This window comes from Solanum lycopersicum, chromosome 9 (genome assembly GCF_036512215.1).
Source record: "Solanum lycopersicum chromosome 9, SLM_r2.1".
NCBI classification, from domain to species: Eukaryota; Viridiplantae; Streptophyta; class Magnoliopsida; order Solanales; family Solanaceae; genus Solanum; species Solanum lycopersicum.
The window spans coordinates 952,296-971,095 of NC_090808.1; the positions used below are offsets into that span (position 1 = coordinate 952,296).

Sequence of the window (18,800 nt, forward strand, 5' to 3'; positions counted from 1 at the left end):
CATCAGTGCGATAACCTAGATCCTTAATCATGACCTCAAGTTTATGAATGATATTTTCACGAAAAGTGAGTTCATTCACATTCTTTAAGATTTCATCTCTAGCGAATTTTAAGGTGTTATATTGGTTACAATACTAGTTTTAAGGTTACGAGAGAGAAGTATAAATTAATTCTTTACAGATTTGTGGAAGATAAATAACAAAATGAGAAGAAACTAAGGAATGAAATCTTGTTTAATATCGGAACGTGGGTTATTCTTTTTCAATTTACCGATTTTATTTTATTTTATTTGGATTTATTTTGTTTTGTAAATAAAAAGAGTTTCATCTTAATTTCTTTTTGTATTAAGCATAGGCAAAATATATATATCTTACAAATATTTGTATATAATCTAAGCTAATATTATTAGAAATACGAATAGTGGGAACGGAGTACATGAGGTAGAGTGAAGATAAAGTGTTAAGAGGCACAATTAATAATGGAGGAACGAACGTTATTGTGAAACTTATTTTTCCTACCACATTGAGGAATTAGTTTTCCTCAACAAAAAAAAAAAATCAAAAAAACTTACCAATCGAACAGGGAAAAATTATTTTCCTCCATAACAAACACATACAACCAACAAAAAAAATGAAATTGCAACTAAATTACAAGCAGAAATAGGAAATATTGGATTACTTGACAAGAACAAAGCACTTAAAATCACATAATAAATTTCCACTTGCATATAAACAATCGATCTCCCATAAGGGGTGATTTATTTAGTGCCAGAATACAACATTAAACATGCTGAGTAAGGCACACATCAAGAACAGCAAAGCCACCAAATGGTAATATTTATTACAATCTAGTATGATTTCGAGTTCCTCTCCTATAGTTGATTTAAGCAGCAGCATTAACAGCACGACCAGCGCCATCTGCGTTGACAAACGTCTCAACATATTCTTGCCTGCATGTAAAAAGACGTTCATTAACTTCCACGCTCAAAGATCGTATCTGTTATCCAAACTAAAACAAATGACTAGATAGTATAGTGAGGGTCTAGAGATAAACCTTGCGGGGAGATGATCATGTGGACGATTGTATGGAGTCCAAATTGGGTCACCAACAAAGAGACGCATTGCCTACACAAACCATTACTCTAATCAAATATACTGTGCAAGAAGTGCAATCGAGCACAAGTGTAAAAAATGAGTCTCCAAAAGGAGGCAACGATGAAAATATTACAGCATCAACTACATTTTTCATGTATGCTCGCTCTTACAAAGTACCTTAATATAGTTGCTTGAATCAAGCGTGAAGTGGTATTAGATTCCAGCAGGAAGGACGATCATTCCACCTTTCTTTACCCAGACGCGAATCCAGCTCTCGTTCACATCGCGGACATCAAAATCACCTACACCCAGAAGTATTTATTTAGCAACAGTAGTAGGAAGGTGGAATAGCAAAATCCAATCATAAAGTGCAATCTTACCACTTCCTGCAACAGCGTAACGGATCTCCTCATCAGTGTGCAGGTGTTCTTCAAAAAAGTTCTTGATTTTCTCCTCGTAATTTGGTAGTTTCTCAGGGCAAACCTCACAGAAATCCTGAAGTAAATATGAACCCATAAAACTTCAGTACAAATAAATAATAAAAAAGGGACCAACTTGTGTCTATATTACTGATGAAAGGTCTCAATTTGTAACTTTAACATACAATGTATGAATATCCACGATCTTCCGAATTTTCTTCAACTCCTCATCAGTCTCATAATTGTCAGCGTCAAGTCTCCAGCTGAGCACTCCAAGTTCTGAAATTTTGACAAAGTAATTAAGAAGGGAATACAAAGGCAGGACACATCCAGCAATCAACTTATAAGTTGTAAACGCACTTGGTTCATTACTTTATTCCTTGTTCATCATATGATTAGGGACAAGTGACAACATTAGAATTTGGAGAAATGATAAAACTATCAATGTGGGATTCTCATCCACCAATGGCTACATTCAAAAGATATTCACCTATTCAATTTCTAACACCAAAATACCAAGAGAGTTAACAACAAATTAGATTATCAGTACCAATTGAAAAGTAATTTACCTACTTAACCAGAATTTACAAATGAGGAGATCCTTATTCCCAGAATCCCAAAATTTATCAGGTAGTTTAAAGGGAAGACAAACTGCCAGAAAATAGCGATTGCTTTTTGTGTGGGAGGTGAAAGGGGATTTTCTATTCCGCATAGATAATTTTTATATATATAATGTTTAGCCTGATAGTTACCAGCCAGCTTGTCAAGAGACACAAATTCCTTTGGCTCACGGTGATGAGGAAGCCTCTGGTCCTCATCGCTGTCATCCATGTACCATGCCTGTATGACATCCTCTCTTGGATCCTGCAGGAATTGACAAAACAAAAACAACATGTGAATGATTCTCCATTTCCTTCTCCAACTCACCAATTTTGTGGTAATCTAAATTTCTACACTTTGTTTTTATGTGTAAGGATTCATTCAAAAACAGCATTATAATCATTCTTTTCTTAGCAAATGTAGGGGGCCAAGTAACTCCAACAAAGTAACAAATCATATACGATTAACATGTCAAACAAAAAGCCCAAAAGGTATAACCACATGTCTTGATAGTAACATCGTGAAAGTAAAAGTATACAGTTAAGCTTCCCGACCCTAACCCTGAACCAGAAAAATTTGGCAAGGAAAAATTTGGCAAGTGTAAACCCAACTAATCTTTGTTCTCCATTTAAATAAGATTGCCTAAGAATGTTTTGATGCATTTTGTTTTTCGTTTTTGGTGTCCATTCTAAAAAAGTATTACAAGTTCTTCACTGACGAAACTCGGGAGGAGCTAACTCTATTAGAATAAATGCAAAACCACAACCATTACTTCTACTGAGCAAAAAAATTATCATGTCCTTCAGATTGGGCGTCAGTGCTCTATTCAAGTTCAGACTTTCATATGAGATAGGCTTTCAGGTTCTTCAAGGTTATACTTCTTGAATGCTTATTCTGAAAAATCCAAAACATCTAGCGGAGAAAAAATAGCATCAAACAAAAGCCGAAGTAAAATTAACAATCAGAAAGTTCATTTGAAGTTATCAATCATCATAATATTTCCAAGGTTTGTACTCTGCAAGGCCACCTCATTGTAGTGTCTCTAGTGGTATGAGACCTCATATTAATGCCTCAAAGAGAGGGAAAGGTAGTGGTGCTCTGGGGCGAATACTTACGACCAACCGCAGCCCTGAAACTCGGGGATAATGGGCCTGTCCCTGTACCTGATCCACTTAAATACCAAGCTTAATTCGCATGGCTTAAGGCTCGAACTTGTGACATAAGCCACAACTCCCTCATCAACCTTTGCCTCATGAACTAAGCCCTGCTGGGCTCTTATTTAGCACTTTCTCCCCAGTTTGAGTTGAATAAATTCACATTTCACTCTCTTGTATGGACAGGGAAGATCATCATTTTAAGATACCATAGCTTCACCCAAGGCAACAACCAAATGATCAAGTAATAGGACAATACAAGTATCAATAGAACCACGACAAGCCAATTTTGTTCTGCCAACCCTCCTATAACCATAAATTTACAAACCCCTTTTGTCCAGAACTTGTATCATTTTATTAGTGTCTGTTGCGACATTTTACTTGGATGGCTCAGCTTTAAGCAGGGCAGATTTCAGTTTTCACTGCAAAAGTTGTCTATATTCTGTAAAGGGGTTTGCAACAAATACAATAGAAATCGATCCAAAAATAGATAATATTTTAAAATTATATAGCCAATATCCCCATTATGCACTGAAGTGATTTCATGGACATTACAGTCATTGCTAAAAACAACTATATTATGAAAAATAACAAATTCTTTGGGATTAATTTTCTAATTACGCGCATCTTATTACAAAATCCATCTCGTTCATGAATTGATCCACTTCCATTAACTTCTTCATGGAAGTACATCTAATTTTGCTTTGTTTATCTATCTCCTAAAACCAGAACTCCTTTACTGATCCATAATGACTTCCATCAGTACAATAAAATATAAAAAAGAATACTTATCAACTTTCCTATAGTCAAGATTGTTTATTTTTACAATAAAATAGATAATGGAATAGCTTTCAACTTTCCCGTAGTCAACATTGTTTATCCTTACAATAAAATATATGATAAGAGTAGTTCTCAAATTTCCTATAGTCACACTGTTAATTTTTAGCAATTAAACAAAACTCCTTGAGTACAGAGGTCGAGGAAAGCCGTTACACGTCGGTTTTTGATTCAAAGTTTGTGTAATTAGTTTGATTTTTGATTCAACGTTTGTGTAATTACCTAATCATATCACTCTTCCTAGAAAGTAGGTGTAGTTTTCAGGCGTTCTTTAGGTTTAATCATTTGATTTGTTTATGGTTATTTCACATCTATTACAAAAAAACTAAACCCCTTGAGTCGCGTCAACTCCAGATTTGCTCCGTTGAAAACACCTCCTACCCCAATAGCAACATCGTCTATGTCTATCCATAAGCACAATATATACCTAGCAAACTATAACCTTTTTGTCCACAGAATAAACAATTGCAAGTCAGACAACTTGAGTACCATAAAATATTTCATAAAATGGAAAAACAAAAGCTTTTCCTTGAGTCAAGGGTCAAAACAACCTCTCTACCTCTAAGGTAGGGGTAACGTATGCGCCTGCGTACACTCTATCCTCACTTTGTCGGACTACACTAGCTATGTTATCGTAAAATAGAAAAAGGGAACTTAAAAAATCATTAACTAAGGCTAAGTTGGGTATATCAAACATGATACAAAATCCAAATAGAAAACAAAACTGATCAAACCCTTTACAGAATCCAAAAAAATCAAAATTAAGCAAAGAAAATACAACCCAACTTGCAAAATCCTACCTTTATTATGGGTATGCACAAACAAAAAAAAACGAATATATTTAATATGCGTAACAAATAAGCAAAAACTTCAAACAGTACACAACCAAACCCTTTACACAATCCAAAAATCAAACTACCAATCAATCTTATACTTCTATAACAAATCTAATTTACCAGTAAAGATCGGAACTTTAATATACATCATAAAAAATTAAACAACACCCAAAAACTTAAAACTATCATAGAAAACGAAAATTCAATTCAAAAGCAGATCAAATTACTTCCCAGGAAAAACAAATACAATAAAAATCAATACCCACAAAGAAAAACTTAACGAAAATTCATAATATAAAAATTGAAAATCAAAGTAAATTTACATACCTTTGCAATGGAACCCATTTTTGTTTTTTTTTTTTTTCTCAATTGAGCTAAAAAAAATGTTATAAATAAGACGGAGAAAATAATAGAACCCTCCTTAAATCTGGGTCTCACGTTTTTCTTGCGGATGACTTGTAAAAGGACTAAATTAACCTTTTTGTTTATTCATCGAAAATCTGTGATGTGTCCAGGTTAAATGAATTCACCAAATTGAGGGTAGATGAAATTAAGGGTGTTTTCGTCATTTGGTGTGTGAAATAGTAGGCAGGAAGGGAATACTGGAAATCTCATAAGTATTTTATCCTAATGACAACACCATACATATTTTATTTTTATTTTTGTTTTTTATTTATTTATCACTCCTTCTATTCCTATTTAGTTGTTTACTTTAGAAAATGCACACATTAAGATAATAATAATTAACATAATGAAATTACAATTTTATTCTTATTAAATATGGTTTCGAAAAGAATGAACTAAAAGTTAAAAAATTTCAAGAAGTTTAAGTGAGGTATAATAGATTTTTTTTATCTTTTTTTGATTTGTCAAAATAGACAAGTAAATATGAACATATAAATGAGAAAATATGAACATATAAATGAGAAAATATGAACAAGTAAATAGGGACTGAGGGAGTATTTTTTAACACCATACATGTTCAATGCCAAATACTCCTATTTTTTTATATTATTAGTACTAAGATCTTCATTGAATATTTTTATTAAAAAAATGATAAAAAGAAATGCTTAGGCTAATATTTTTAAGCGATTCACTTCTATACATCGTGATGGAAATTTATGAACACAAATTAAAATTTGAATTGATAGTATCTAATAGGAATATGCTACAGATGCCCAATTGAAATAAGTCGTAGTTCAAATATGCAAGGTTTAAGGGTTGTTGATGTATTATATTATGTTATTAACAACTAATAAAATATATTCAAGATCTTGACAAATTTAAGTTTGAAACATCTTTCATATTCAATTAGTTTTTTCCTTTTTGGTCCAAGTTCCATAAAATTTTATTGATTTTAAAAAATTGAATTGCAATTGTATAATCATATTTCAACTGAATGTTTCTCTTTGCAATCTATCAAAATTTACATTGACCTAAAGTAGTTGACAATGTCATTACCACTTTTATCACACATGAGATTTATGTTTTTGTACTAGTAATATTTATTAAAACAAATTGAGTTATTATTCTTCATGCTTGGAACTTAATTAATTCGGCTTTTAATTTCAAATCTTCAAAATGATAACCTCATTCATTACGATACATACGATAACAATTAAAAACATATCAATCAATCAAATAACATATGCAATTTTTAAATAAATTTCGTTTAATAGGCATGAAAATTTGTTCAAAACACATTTTTAGAGGACATAAGCTCAAGAACTAGCTAACATTGGCCCATTACATTTTTTACTCATCATATTATATCGCCCATTCATAAATTAGAGTATCACAGTATCACTAAATGAGGAAAAAAAAAAAAAACTAATCAAGTGGATGTATTCTTTCTAGTACCTTTCTTCAATGGGTAACTTTCATCTATAGAAAATAAAAAATTCATATTTGTATACTATAGCAAAGTTTGCATAATTGCGCTCCATATCAAACATAGAAACTGTATAATTCCTATACATATACAGTTGAAGCAAATTGTATAAAATGAAGTGTATAAAACAAGAGAAAGACACTTTGGCAGAGAACTGTATAAAAACGAAGTGTATGAAACGAATTGTATTATTATAAGTATATAGAACGATTATATACAATTTTGAATTTGTATAAAACGAGAAAGAGAGAGACAAAAGAGACTTGACAAGGAATATACAACTGAATCGAATTGTATAAAACGAGAAAGCGAGAAAGACAAAAGAAATTGGGCAGGTAAATATTTTTATTGTATAATTATAAGTGTATGGGACGAAAATATATGTACTTGTATGTGTATATATAATTTTCTCACGCTTTATACAAACAGAAACGCAATTTATACATTTCATTTCTGTTTGTATAAGTGAGAAAGGCGAGGGTGGCGAGCGAGATTTGGGAGAGTGGCGAGCGAGATCTGGAAGAGGGGGGGAGAGGAGAACAAAAATATATGTATTTATACAATTTTCTCTGCTTTATACAATTAGAAACAATTTTTATACACTTGTGTTTGTATAAAAAGTGAGGAAGCGAGCGAGAGATTGGAGGAGAGTGGCAAGCGAGATATTTGGGAGAGAGGCTCCTGACAATTTTTTGCAAACGTTTGTTATGGAGCACAATTAAATCAAACCCTAGCTACTCCATTTATTTTAGGTTATTAGTTTGCTATTATATACAATTTTCCTTTTTTAAAAAGGAAACAAATAATTGATCATTAAAATAATAATCAAAAAATATATTTTCTTATATATCTATGCATGGTATACATAAAATATATACTTTTTGACGAAAAATAGTGGAGTATATATATTTGATTCGATCAATCAAATTCAAATAGAAAAAATAGAAAAAAGATTTAATAAGATTGTCCCGAAATATTAATCCTATACTCATACAACATACTATGATTGCAAATATCAATGAATATTTCACTCAATAGGTAAACAAATTTAGTAATTTACCATTACTCAAAATTTTTGAGCAATTATTCATATGTTAGAATTATTCAGCAAAAAAATGAGGTAAATTAGTTCCGGCCTAAGCATATTTAAAACTAGGGAATTTAGCCGTTTCGCGCGGTCTTTGAAATAAATGTTAAAGAATTACTTTTTTAATTAATTATATATTCTCAGTATGCCCAAACATAATATTATCACTATACTTTTTTAATTATATATTAATTATGAAGATCATTTGAGATGACAATTGAAATGAAGCTTAACAAATTTAACATCTATAATCTATTACAATGGTGTACCTTTTTTTCTTGAGTATCTAAAAGTTATGTTGTGAAGTGACTGAAAATGCTAATGAAACACATCTACATGTCTTATTATTCTTTGTCATATTGATATGATAAAACTTCTTTAAATATTTTATTTTTCAATCGTTCTTGTTCTTTTTTTAAATATACAATTTAGATTTGTATGGTTTTTGCATATATCATATCAATAGATATTTTAGATTTTTTTAGTTGCAATTATATCAAAAGATAAATGTTATGTTGCACTCGTTAATACGACTTTTTAGAAAGTAATAAAAACGTTATGCTACTGATTATTAAGTCTCGATATGTTCAACTTCGAATGAGAACATGATTTTTGTATTAACTCGCTTACTATATATATATATATATATATATATATATATAGAGAGAGAGAGAGAGAGAGAGAGAGAGAGAGATTCATTTTAACTATATAAAAATATTTGATAGATAATAAGCTCTTCACATATTATATAGTGATTAATAGAATGGAAGGTTAGTTGAATTGAATACTTTGATAATACGTTTTGATTTCAAATGTACTCCTTGCATTTTCAAATCAATTATTACACCTTTTTCTCTATAAAACTAATACATAAACACCCGACGTGAGATATATATTCATAACTAAGTATATTAAAATATAATTTAAAATTTAACATAAAGTTTTTATATAGTACTAAATTTTGTGATTTTTTTTAATATATTAAAAATTGAATCAACTTATTTATTCATTTGTATTCAATATTTAATTAAAATTTTCAAAATATACGTATTTAACAAAAAATAAATTAATTTATCAAATCCATAAATAAATATTTGTCCTATTTTTAAATTACATAAAATATATATTAAATATTTATATTCACAATTCTATTTATTTTGATTTGATAATTATATTTTAATATACTTCAAAAGAGTTATAAAAATATGTTTTTGATAGTATAAAGAATATAAATATTTAATATAAAATATATATGTGGAGTGCAATATACGTACAAGTAAACCAAGGCAAAAAAGAACAGTTTTGACTCAAAAGTTTGCAACATCATCAATTATGGGATCAATATTTTCACTCATTAAATTTTATTTTCAATTACTTATTTCAATTCATATAAAATAAAGCGTAAAAAACAATTAAAAGTGGGATAAAAAACAATAAATAAAATAATAAAAACACAAGTCATAGTATTGGTTCATTAAATTACAAGTCTTTTTTTTTTTTCAATTGTTATTTTTGATTTTGGCAAAAAAATATTTTCTATCATGTTTTTTTTTTTTTTTTTTTTTAAGGAATAAGTTGCAACACAAATTGAAAACTTTTGACATTGTATTGCATGGTCTTAACCAAGTTATTTAAAAATTTAATTTTAATATTTTTTAAATTTTCTATTCTTTAATCTCCATTCTAATTCATGGTCCTCTCTCTCTCTCTCTCTCTCTCTCTCTATATATATATATATATATATATATATATATATATATATATATATATATATTAACAAACAAAATATATATATATATAAGTTTACACATTTAAATTTTGGAGGTTATAAGGAGTTATAGAAATTATAAAAATATAAATTATGAAGATAAAGAGATACATATTTCTTAGTTTAAGAAGGGAAAATTAATGAGATTAATTTTAGGGAATGATAAATTTAAAGTTCTAATTATTTTTGTAGGATTAGTTTCTCCCCTCACCCATTTATTTTTAGGATAAAATGAAAAAATAAAGGTTTTAACTAATGAAGAAACATAAAGCGTGATAAATAACAAATTACAATAATGAAAGTGTTCTACTCAAAATTAGTTTTATTATTTACAATTTTATTTTATATATATATATATATATATATACGAGTTTATTAGTTATTAATATTGTCATGTGTTATTCATTCACATTAAAAATATGTCAACTTTATATGTTTAAAACAATGTAATGTATTGTTACAAAATTATATCGGGTGTGCTCATTCATAAAATATTATTATAAAAATTTAATACTAAAAATAAAATTTATTCATTTATTTTGTGATTCATTACTAATATGATAGACCACATCATATATTTTTAGGGGCAACAATATCCAGTAGATATAAAAGAAATGTACCATAGGTAATATACTTTTATTCAATCATGGCAAAATTTGAAATATTAACTAGCTATTAATTGGCGTATATATAAATAATAAAAAATGTGCATCTTTTCATCTTCAACGACAACAACAATGAATAGAGTACTCATTTTTTTGTTCAAATCAAAGAAATAAAATAAAAGAGAATAAAATAATATTAATTGGAATCAAAATAATACAACAATGAATTTTCAAAATGTTTGAAAATCATTCAAACTTTTATACTACTATGACTCTATCTTCCGGAATCTCCAAGATAATTATGCTTCCTTCTTCATTTTGTTAAACTTATACCAAATAATGTGATGAATCTTTGAAGAATATATCTATGATCTTCATCAAAGTGAGGGTCATATTGTGTCATCATCTTTTCTATGTCTTCTTTTCATTATGTACATGATTGATGAATAAAAAGACGAAGAAAATAAAATAAAAAACCTATACTACAAAAAAGAAAGAATGAAAAAATGAAAGTGAACATTCAATATCTCTATAGATGATAGATATTTATAGATTGGATAAGCCATAGAAATAGTTAGAAGGAAGTTGAAAAGACATGTTATTTAAGTGAGAATATCAATAGATGGAGGTTTTTTTGTAATTCATTATATATAATTACAATAATAAATATGCTTGAATTTTTTTGATTAATAAACAAATTATTTTATGAAAAAAAAGAAGAGAAAATATCAAAAAAGAGAGAAAAAAAAAAGAATGGAGGCCATAGAGAGGTTCCACATCACCTTGTCTATGGTCCTCATATATATATATATATATATTGATTTTGATTGATATATATATATATACTAGTTCTTAGAAATGTGCGTTGCACGTTTAAGAGAAGAGTATCAACAACAATTTGCTTCACTTATTGAAATTTTAATCTTATTTATTAATTATTTTGTTTACTCTTATTTATTAATTATTTATATCACATAAACAACAAAGTCGATGTAAAACTTATGACTTTACTTTATCGTATAATTTTCTGAATACAATTTTTGAGCCATCATCCTTCGCACTACATATTTAAAAGCATATGAAACACTACTATAAAAAATTTCTAATTCATAATTTAATCCACATCTTCTCTATTGAAGAAGCAGAATTACAAAAAAGAGAACTCGTGACATATAATTCAAGAGATTAACATATTAAAAGACCAAAATAGTTGCAACTCAACAAACCTATTTATCAAAATATACATAGCGAAAAAAATAAATGATTAATTTATACAAAAGGAAAAAATGAAGGAATTTTCAGCAAGACAATTGCAAGGAATATTAGTAAAAATGTATAGGACACAATTATTATTACAACCCATCCTAAAAGAAGTATCATATAAACCCAAAAATAATTGACATATATCAATACATAAATTATGGGAGTACAACCAACATATTTCTAATACCCAAATAAAGTTTCATACAATTATCAAAACCCAAAGAAGCATAATATTTTTTGCACCAACTTTCTCATACCTGGAACGACTTGCTAGGGAAAGGATCGATTCGGCATCAAAATAGATACTTATGAAAAGGTTTCCAAATCTAAAAGGATTACTGAGAAGTGAAGGAAAAGGACAATTATATATGCTTGAAGAAACAATTATATAAAATTGTCTTATGATTGCTTTTCTAACATTGTTTTTTGTCAAGAAATCAGATGTTTGAGTCATTATTTTGATTGATCTATGTATATATTTTTCTATGCAAATTTATAAATTTTTGTAAAGAATATGAAAAAACTATTACTACATGGAAGATGAAAGAGACAAAACATTAAAATTGAAATAAATATCGGAGATAACTAAGTAATTCAAACATTTAATAATTATGGGAAGATGAAACAATTTCTACATTCAAATTCAACGTAGAAAATGAATGGTTTTCTGTTAATTTTTATTTATTTTTTTTTAATTTTTAATGTAGAACAAAATTGTTAATAAAAATTTGTATTGGCATTTTCGTAATTCAACTTTGGACTTGAAGAGTTCCTACTTATAACAATACTAGTCTTTGCTCACGTGCAACGCACGTGTACCCTATTAATTAATATTTCATTTTTTTTAAATGATACAAGTATAAAATATATAAATGAGGCATAAAGTAGATTTTTTAGAAAAATAATCATAAACTTGAAACAATGAAGGGTGACATGTATACCCCAAATTTTGTGAATTAATTGAAACGTCAAGTAATATTACCCTATTATCAAATATAGATATGAGAACCATATATATATTCACTGGTCATTTGTATTACATAAACTTGTATTATATATATGCATGACTTTTCAATTTAATTGGTCCCATAAAAGCGAGGTTCAACCATATTATTTTAATTGTAACCATAAAAGTGACATTACTACGATGACTTTCTGAAAGTTAATGTCTGTATGATCCTATACTATGTGTTGACAGTAATAACTACATTTCTTAAAGGATGAAAAAGTTCATCAAAGAACCAACAAAAATTGAAATCCCAAGATAAAAAATAGAAAACTATCACATAACGTATAAAATTGAGCAATACCTCGAGAATACATTTCAAAATTACTAAAAATAGTCAAAAAATAAATATAAAGAAACATTCAATGATACAACATATGAACAAGACCACACAAAAATAAAATAATAACTGTGTAAACCTCTTCTAGTCTAGATTGAAACCATAATGAGGCTAAGCATATCAAATACCATAAAACCAATAAAAAAGTTGATATTCAAAGAATACATCAAAATCTAATATTAAGAAAGAAGAATCAAAAGCAAATAACACTAAAAGATCACACAAATAAAATTTTAAATAAAATTTTTTATCTAATATTAAATTAATTATATATTAATATTTATTTAGTTTAGAGATAAAATAAGGGCATAATAGTAATTCAACTTTTAAGTTGAGAGCTTCATGCTTATAATAATAATAATATATATATATATATATATATATATATATATATATATATATATGATGATATAGTTTAAAGATAAAATAAGGGCAAAATAGTAATCCAACTTTTAAGTTGAGAGCTTCATGCTTATACTAATATATGATATGATATATATTATGTTACAATAAATATTGATTGTCACAAATAATAACTCACAAATTATAGACAATAATCACTCACCAAACATTGTATAGTGCTATCACAATTTATTTCTGAATATATTTTTACCAAATCATACAAAATTATGAGATAATAAATTTCTCGATGCAAATCATGAGACCACAAAAAAGATGAATTTTCCTCTATTATTCTACACTTATATGGCAACTAAGTGCAAACTACAACTAACAGTCCCACCACATAAAAAAAGGAAGTAGTAATATACAATACAACAACACATACCGCATATAGTCCCACATAGACCCTCAGAAATACATCAACCTTTTGATATTAAAAGTAATTCAGTAATAATAAATAACGGCTTTTCGATATTAAAAGTAATTCAGAGCTAGATGTTGTTTTCATTGGTTCAACATAGATAGCACTATGGAAAGAAAAAGGAAGAGAAGTACATGTCTCATAACATCTTTTCATTAGTTTTACAGTAACCTCGTTACAACATTTTATCCTATTTATACAGATTGAGGTGCAAGGGGTGAATAAGCTGCAAAAATTCAAATACACAGAAACTAAGAACAATGGTGATCTCACCAGTCATTTGCTATGAATGAACTGAGAAAAGAGCATTACAAGACGAAAGGGGTGACAGCATTACCTTGCGTGCCTAGAACACCAGCCACCCCTACTGGTTTATAGCGCTTGAGGACGGATGCCAGGTTCTCTTTTCCTTTAGGAAAGGCTAAATCTACTGCTGCCGTGCTTCCCTTTCGACAGGAAATTTGTTGTCTCTGCGTCTTTGATCATCTCTAAGAGCATTGCTGCAGTCGTGCATTTTCACAGTACAACTTCTGAAAGACTCAAGCAGCTTAGCTTCCAAGTTAACCGTAGATGTACTCTATTGAGCAGATGAACTCTGCACATTTCCATGATCGCCGCTACCAACATCTGGCTTACCAGCTACACCAAATTGCTCAAAAGGCTGTCAAGACCACAGAGATCCAGTCCCTGAATTGGAGCTGTACTGCAAGGAGAACGCATCTCTGCAGACTTTAGGAGAATATTTCATACCTCTGAGGACCACCTGCCCTAAGTGAACCACTCATATAGGCTTGCTCGTATGTAGATCGACCACCAGGTTGTCCAAATCCCATGGAATTGTACCATTGAGCTCTCCCATCTGAGACTTAGAATCTTGGCGAGGAACATCGCACACTGAGATATCAGGCAAGCTGTAGTAATTCTTAGAGTTGGCTGAGCCAGCCATGCTTTCAGCAGTTTCAGTAGAGCTAAGGTCGACAGAAGTGTTATTGGGCTGCATCAAATTATTTAGGGCTACAGGGACATTTCCAAAACCAGGTGGTGCCCAACTACTGACTCCACTCTGAGGTTTTTGCCCTGAAGCACGAGACAATGGTTCGGCATAGTTTGATATCAGTGATGATACAGAACGAGGAGATGGTAACTCCAGTTGCCCATTTAACTAATCAGATCCTTTTTCTATCGCAAGTTGATTAAGGTAAGCAGTAATCTGATATCCATGCACAGTGGACGGTTGCTGATCATAGCCAGCAGAAGTCGCTGGAATCTGCATACTAGAATAGCACCTCTCCCCTGAGTCAAGTATGTTGCTGTTGTTTGCGCGTATGCACCTACTAATTTCATATGGTTAGACCACATAGAAGATGCTGAAGATGGCTCCTTTGGGACTCTATAAGCATAGTCCACAATGCTTGACGCAAGTTGCTGCTTGGGGGAGTACATATGCGAGTTGATCCGAAACTCTGGTATCCTTGCACTCCCCGATGGAATATACACACTGCTTTCCACTTTTAGTGATGGAAGGGCAGGTTTTGGATTCACCTTTGAGTCCAGACCAAGTATTATATCCAGCTTCTTGGACTTCGCTTCTGCTGTGGCCATGCATAAAGCTGCCACCAAAACTCATTTAGAACTTCTGATAACTGCCTCCTAGGCTGCACAATCAACACCTGCTAATCTTGATAGACTTCCCGTATCATTCCCAGTGTCCTCTAGTTTTCCACTTAGACTTTGGTATGACCCTGGATCATCAGAAATAAAAGATTGAGTGTTCTCTCTGATTGCCTTTTAAGGCTCCTCCCACGAATCTCCATCATCCCTGTCATTTTCCATGTCCCCTTCAATTCGAATAGTCTTCTCTACGACATCCACGGATTCAGTATTGAAGACACTGGTATCCACAGATACAACACCAGACAGCTCATTACAAACACTTTTCACACCGGAACTTGCTCCTGCTGATACAGATACCTCAGGATGACCAACAGCAGGAGCTGAGAATGTTGTTTCAGATTTACCCTCATCAATAGTAGCCAAATGATGGACCTTTTCAAAATCCAAGAGTGATTCTTTCTGGCAAGAGTTGATCAGGATTAAACTTTAGTTGATAAATCTGGATGGCTTACCAAGGATTTTTTCACATGAAATGCACCTTCTTGCTTTTGGGAGGACCCTTCTACTAGACCAAACATAGTATTACACACCAAGTTGATGACTCAGGCATAGGCGTTTGCAGAAATGCCTGAGCATCGAACCTGGAACTTGCAGATTTCAGTGGAGTTACTGCTAATTACAGCATCAGACAAAGAGATAAAGAGGCTGCAATAAGGAGAAAAACATATGGAGTAGACACACTACTCCCGATACTCCACTTTAAATTATTAATCCAATCACTATTTCTAAATATCATCTCTATGACAAATATAATCTTTAGGCCAAGTAAGCCGATAAATGTGCCAAGAGATAAGAACACCAATATAATTGATTTGGAAGAAGCAAATCTGGACAGGGGTATGACAGAAGATGGAAGCACAAGAGCCACCACAACCTGTGTTAATATTAGTAACTGATATAGGCTATCAGCTCCTGAATTCCATGCACAATAAAGGGCTGGGACAATGAAAATAACTCTGATCGTCACATAATGAAGCCAGCCTGGGATGCCATTCCAAATAAGTCATGCACAACTGCTGGTCTACCAAGATCCCGAGTTAGTGGTGTAACTTGATTGGAAATAAATGTAACCAGCATTATGGTGAATGGTGCTACTGAGCTTCTGAACACCTGCGTCAATAATTCATGAAAAGCATTAATATTTCTAGTTCAAAGAGGCGCCTAGCTTAGACAGAACCATCTTTTGCTGTTCTAATCTAACCTAATCGAGCAATGACAATGTGTCCGGAAATGTCAGCAACAAAAGGCCAGTACTATAAGACAGACACATTGGCTGCTGAATTCATGTTGACCAGGAAAATGGCACTGATTATGAAAACAATGGCAAAAAAATGGTCCTGACACAGAGCTCCCCTTGAAAGCTCCATTGATTCCTTACCTTGCTGCAGAAAAGAATTTATATATAGAGGTAAAGACGAGACAGTCTAGTATTGAACTCAAAAACACAAGTAGCAAATTATTTCTAAGCTCTGATAATTAATGAGACTAATGGAAACCATACAAATAACATGGAACATGGAAATTTCTAAAAATCTGTCTTTTCAATATCCAAAAACAAATGCATCAGAAACAGGGAAATACACAAAAAAAACCACATCCACTGGCAATGTCGAAGACGCATCATTTTTTTCACAAGGGAGGTTGAAGACACATCATTAATGATTTGAGCATGTCTGAACATATTTTACACTTTTAGACTGTTGTAATCATGCCTAAGCACCCTTGCCCTGTGAATATTGGCTCTTACGGCTCAGGGATACACAAAGATATTATATAATACAGATAGTGCAGGTGAAAAAGCAAAGGACACACAAGTTCATTTTCGACATGCTCTTTAACCTTCTCACTTCCCCCACACCCCACCCCCTTAAAACAGGAAAAAGTGAGAAAACATTCTTTTTGTTGTAGTTTGGTTTCCTTTTTCCTGAAGAAATAAACTCATCCACCACAAAAATTATGATCCCTAGCACGAAAATCTTAACAATAGAGGCTTCAGAAACACGGATTGGTTCAACAGATTTTATCTCTTTAAAGAGTCAACCTACGCAACTTAGCTGATCATGGCCAAGCCAACTTAAGTCCCAAGGATGAGCAGTTAGTTCAGTAATCATGACAGACAATTAAAAGATGGAAGCAATAACAGAATTCACACGATCAACATCATGAAAAACAAAGCATACATGCCAATATTGGTTACTAAGGGGCTAGGCTAGTGTCTGCTAGTCTGTTGGGTAAAAGATTTATCAGGCCAATCATTTTTCTGATGAAGTTGTTTTATTACTGGCATCTAGAGGATGCAAAGAGTAGATAAGTAGATAAGCTAGCCCCATTACATGGTACAAGTTAAAGACTTGGGTACCAGCCACAACCCATATATCTAGAGAGGACCTCACATGACTATGGATAGTCTAGAGTTAAAGAGCTACAGAATATAAGAAAGCAGTACAACTATTCACACAAATGACTGGCTGGAACAACAAAATAGACTGAAAAAACATTTAGCCTTGAGTTATCAGGGCCCAATCTAGCATACCAATAATTATCTTAACAATCAGTCCAGTGACAGACTGTTCTATAAGTTACAGGCATGCCTCCGTCCTGCAAGCACAGATCAATATTTATGCATGCACATGCACAACACACACACACATAGACAGAGAGGCACCTGTACAATAGAAGAATGGAGGTAAAAATTGTGAGGCATAATACTTGCTCCAAGAAGACTCATCAGTGCAAATGCACTCTCTCCACTAAACTTATTCAGCATAGCACCAATGGAGAATGGAGTTTCAGGTTAAGTTATGACCACTCGAAAAACATAAGAGAGCAGTACAAAGCTTGCCCAGCCAATGCATAACAATTTTGAACTGCCCTTGTCCTAGACATATAGTTTTAAAATCATTATTATTTATGAGAGACTAGGACTATACGACAAGAATCTGAGATAATTCAAGATGCCAATAACAGAAAGTACACAAGGATAGTTAGTAGTAAGACTTACAAAGAGAGAAGCAAGCAGTTGAAAGAAAATGGCACTGGTTGCAGTCAGGAACACACAGCTAAACAGGTCAATTCCAAACACAACATTAAGCCCATGTGCAGTGCCCAAAACCTATCAGAATCAAGTGATCGTAAGTTGATGCGCTAGAAAAGGTCATAATGTCGGAAGCCAGAGTATACACAAAATGAAATAGAAAAATTACCATTGTGAGCAATCATCGAAACCTCAGCTTGAGTTCCTAGGAATATGCTTGTAACTTTGTCATATTCTTCACTGCAAATCTTTGACATCATCAAGGACAACGAAGTTATTATACATCACCAGTTAAACAAAATATAAGATGTGCATAAACTGGCCCAAACACCAGGTTAGCACAAAAAAAAAGAAGAACTGTCCTTGCTAT

At 31.4% G+C, this 18,800-nt stretch overlaps 1 protein-coding gene and 2 pseudogenes across 3 annotated transcripts in view; all 3 read right to left on the reverse strand.

Annotated features, from left to right (window-relative positions):
• Nucleotides 1-695: 695 nt before the first annotated feature.
• Nucleotides 696-5,379, reverse strand: LOC138338135 (acireductone dioxygenase 2-like; annotated as a pseudogene).
• A 9,074-nt stretch (nt 5,380-14,453) lies between these two features.
• LOC138338251 (ethylene-insensitive protein 2.1-like) lies at nt 14,454-15,324 on the reverse strand (annotated as a pseudogene).
• Nucleotides 15,070-18,800, reverse strand: part of LOC138338137 (ethylene-insensitive protein 2.2-like) — a 31,282-nt gene continuing 27,551 nt past the window's right edge. For 2 of the 3 annotated variants that reach the window (XM_069288836.1, XM_069288834.1), the window contains 5 exons: nt 18,600-18,678; nt 18,398-18,508; nt 18,062-18,274; nt 16,598-16,778; nt 15,070-16,506 (listed from right to left, as the gene is read on the reverse strand). In XM_069288836.1, coding sequence (XP_069144937.1) covers nt 18,483-18,508; nt 18,600-18,678 — 105 coding nt within the window. In that variant the 3' untranslated portion in view covers nt 15,070-16,506; nt 16,598-16,778; nt 18,062-18,274; nt 18,398-18,482. The remainder of the gene's footprint in view (nt 16,507-16,597; nt 16,779-18,061; nt 18,275-18,397; nt 18,509-18,599; nt 18,679-18,800) is intronic. The other variant, XM_069288835.1, reaches the window with a different exon arrangement.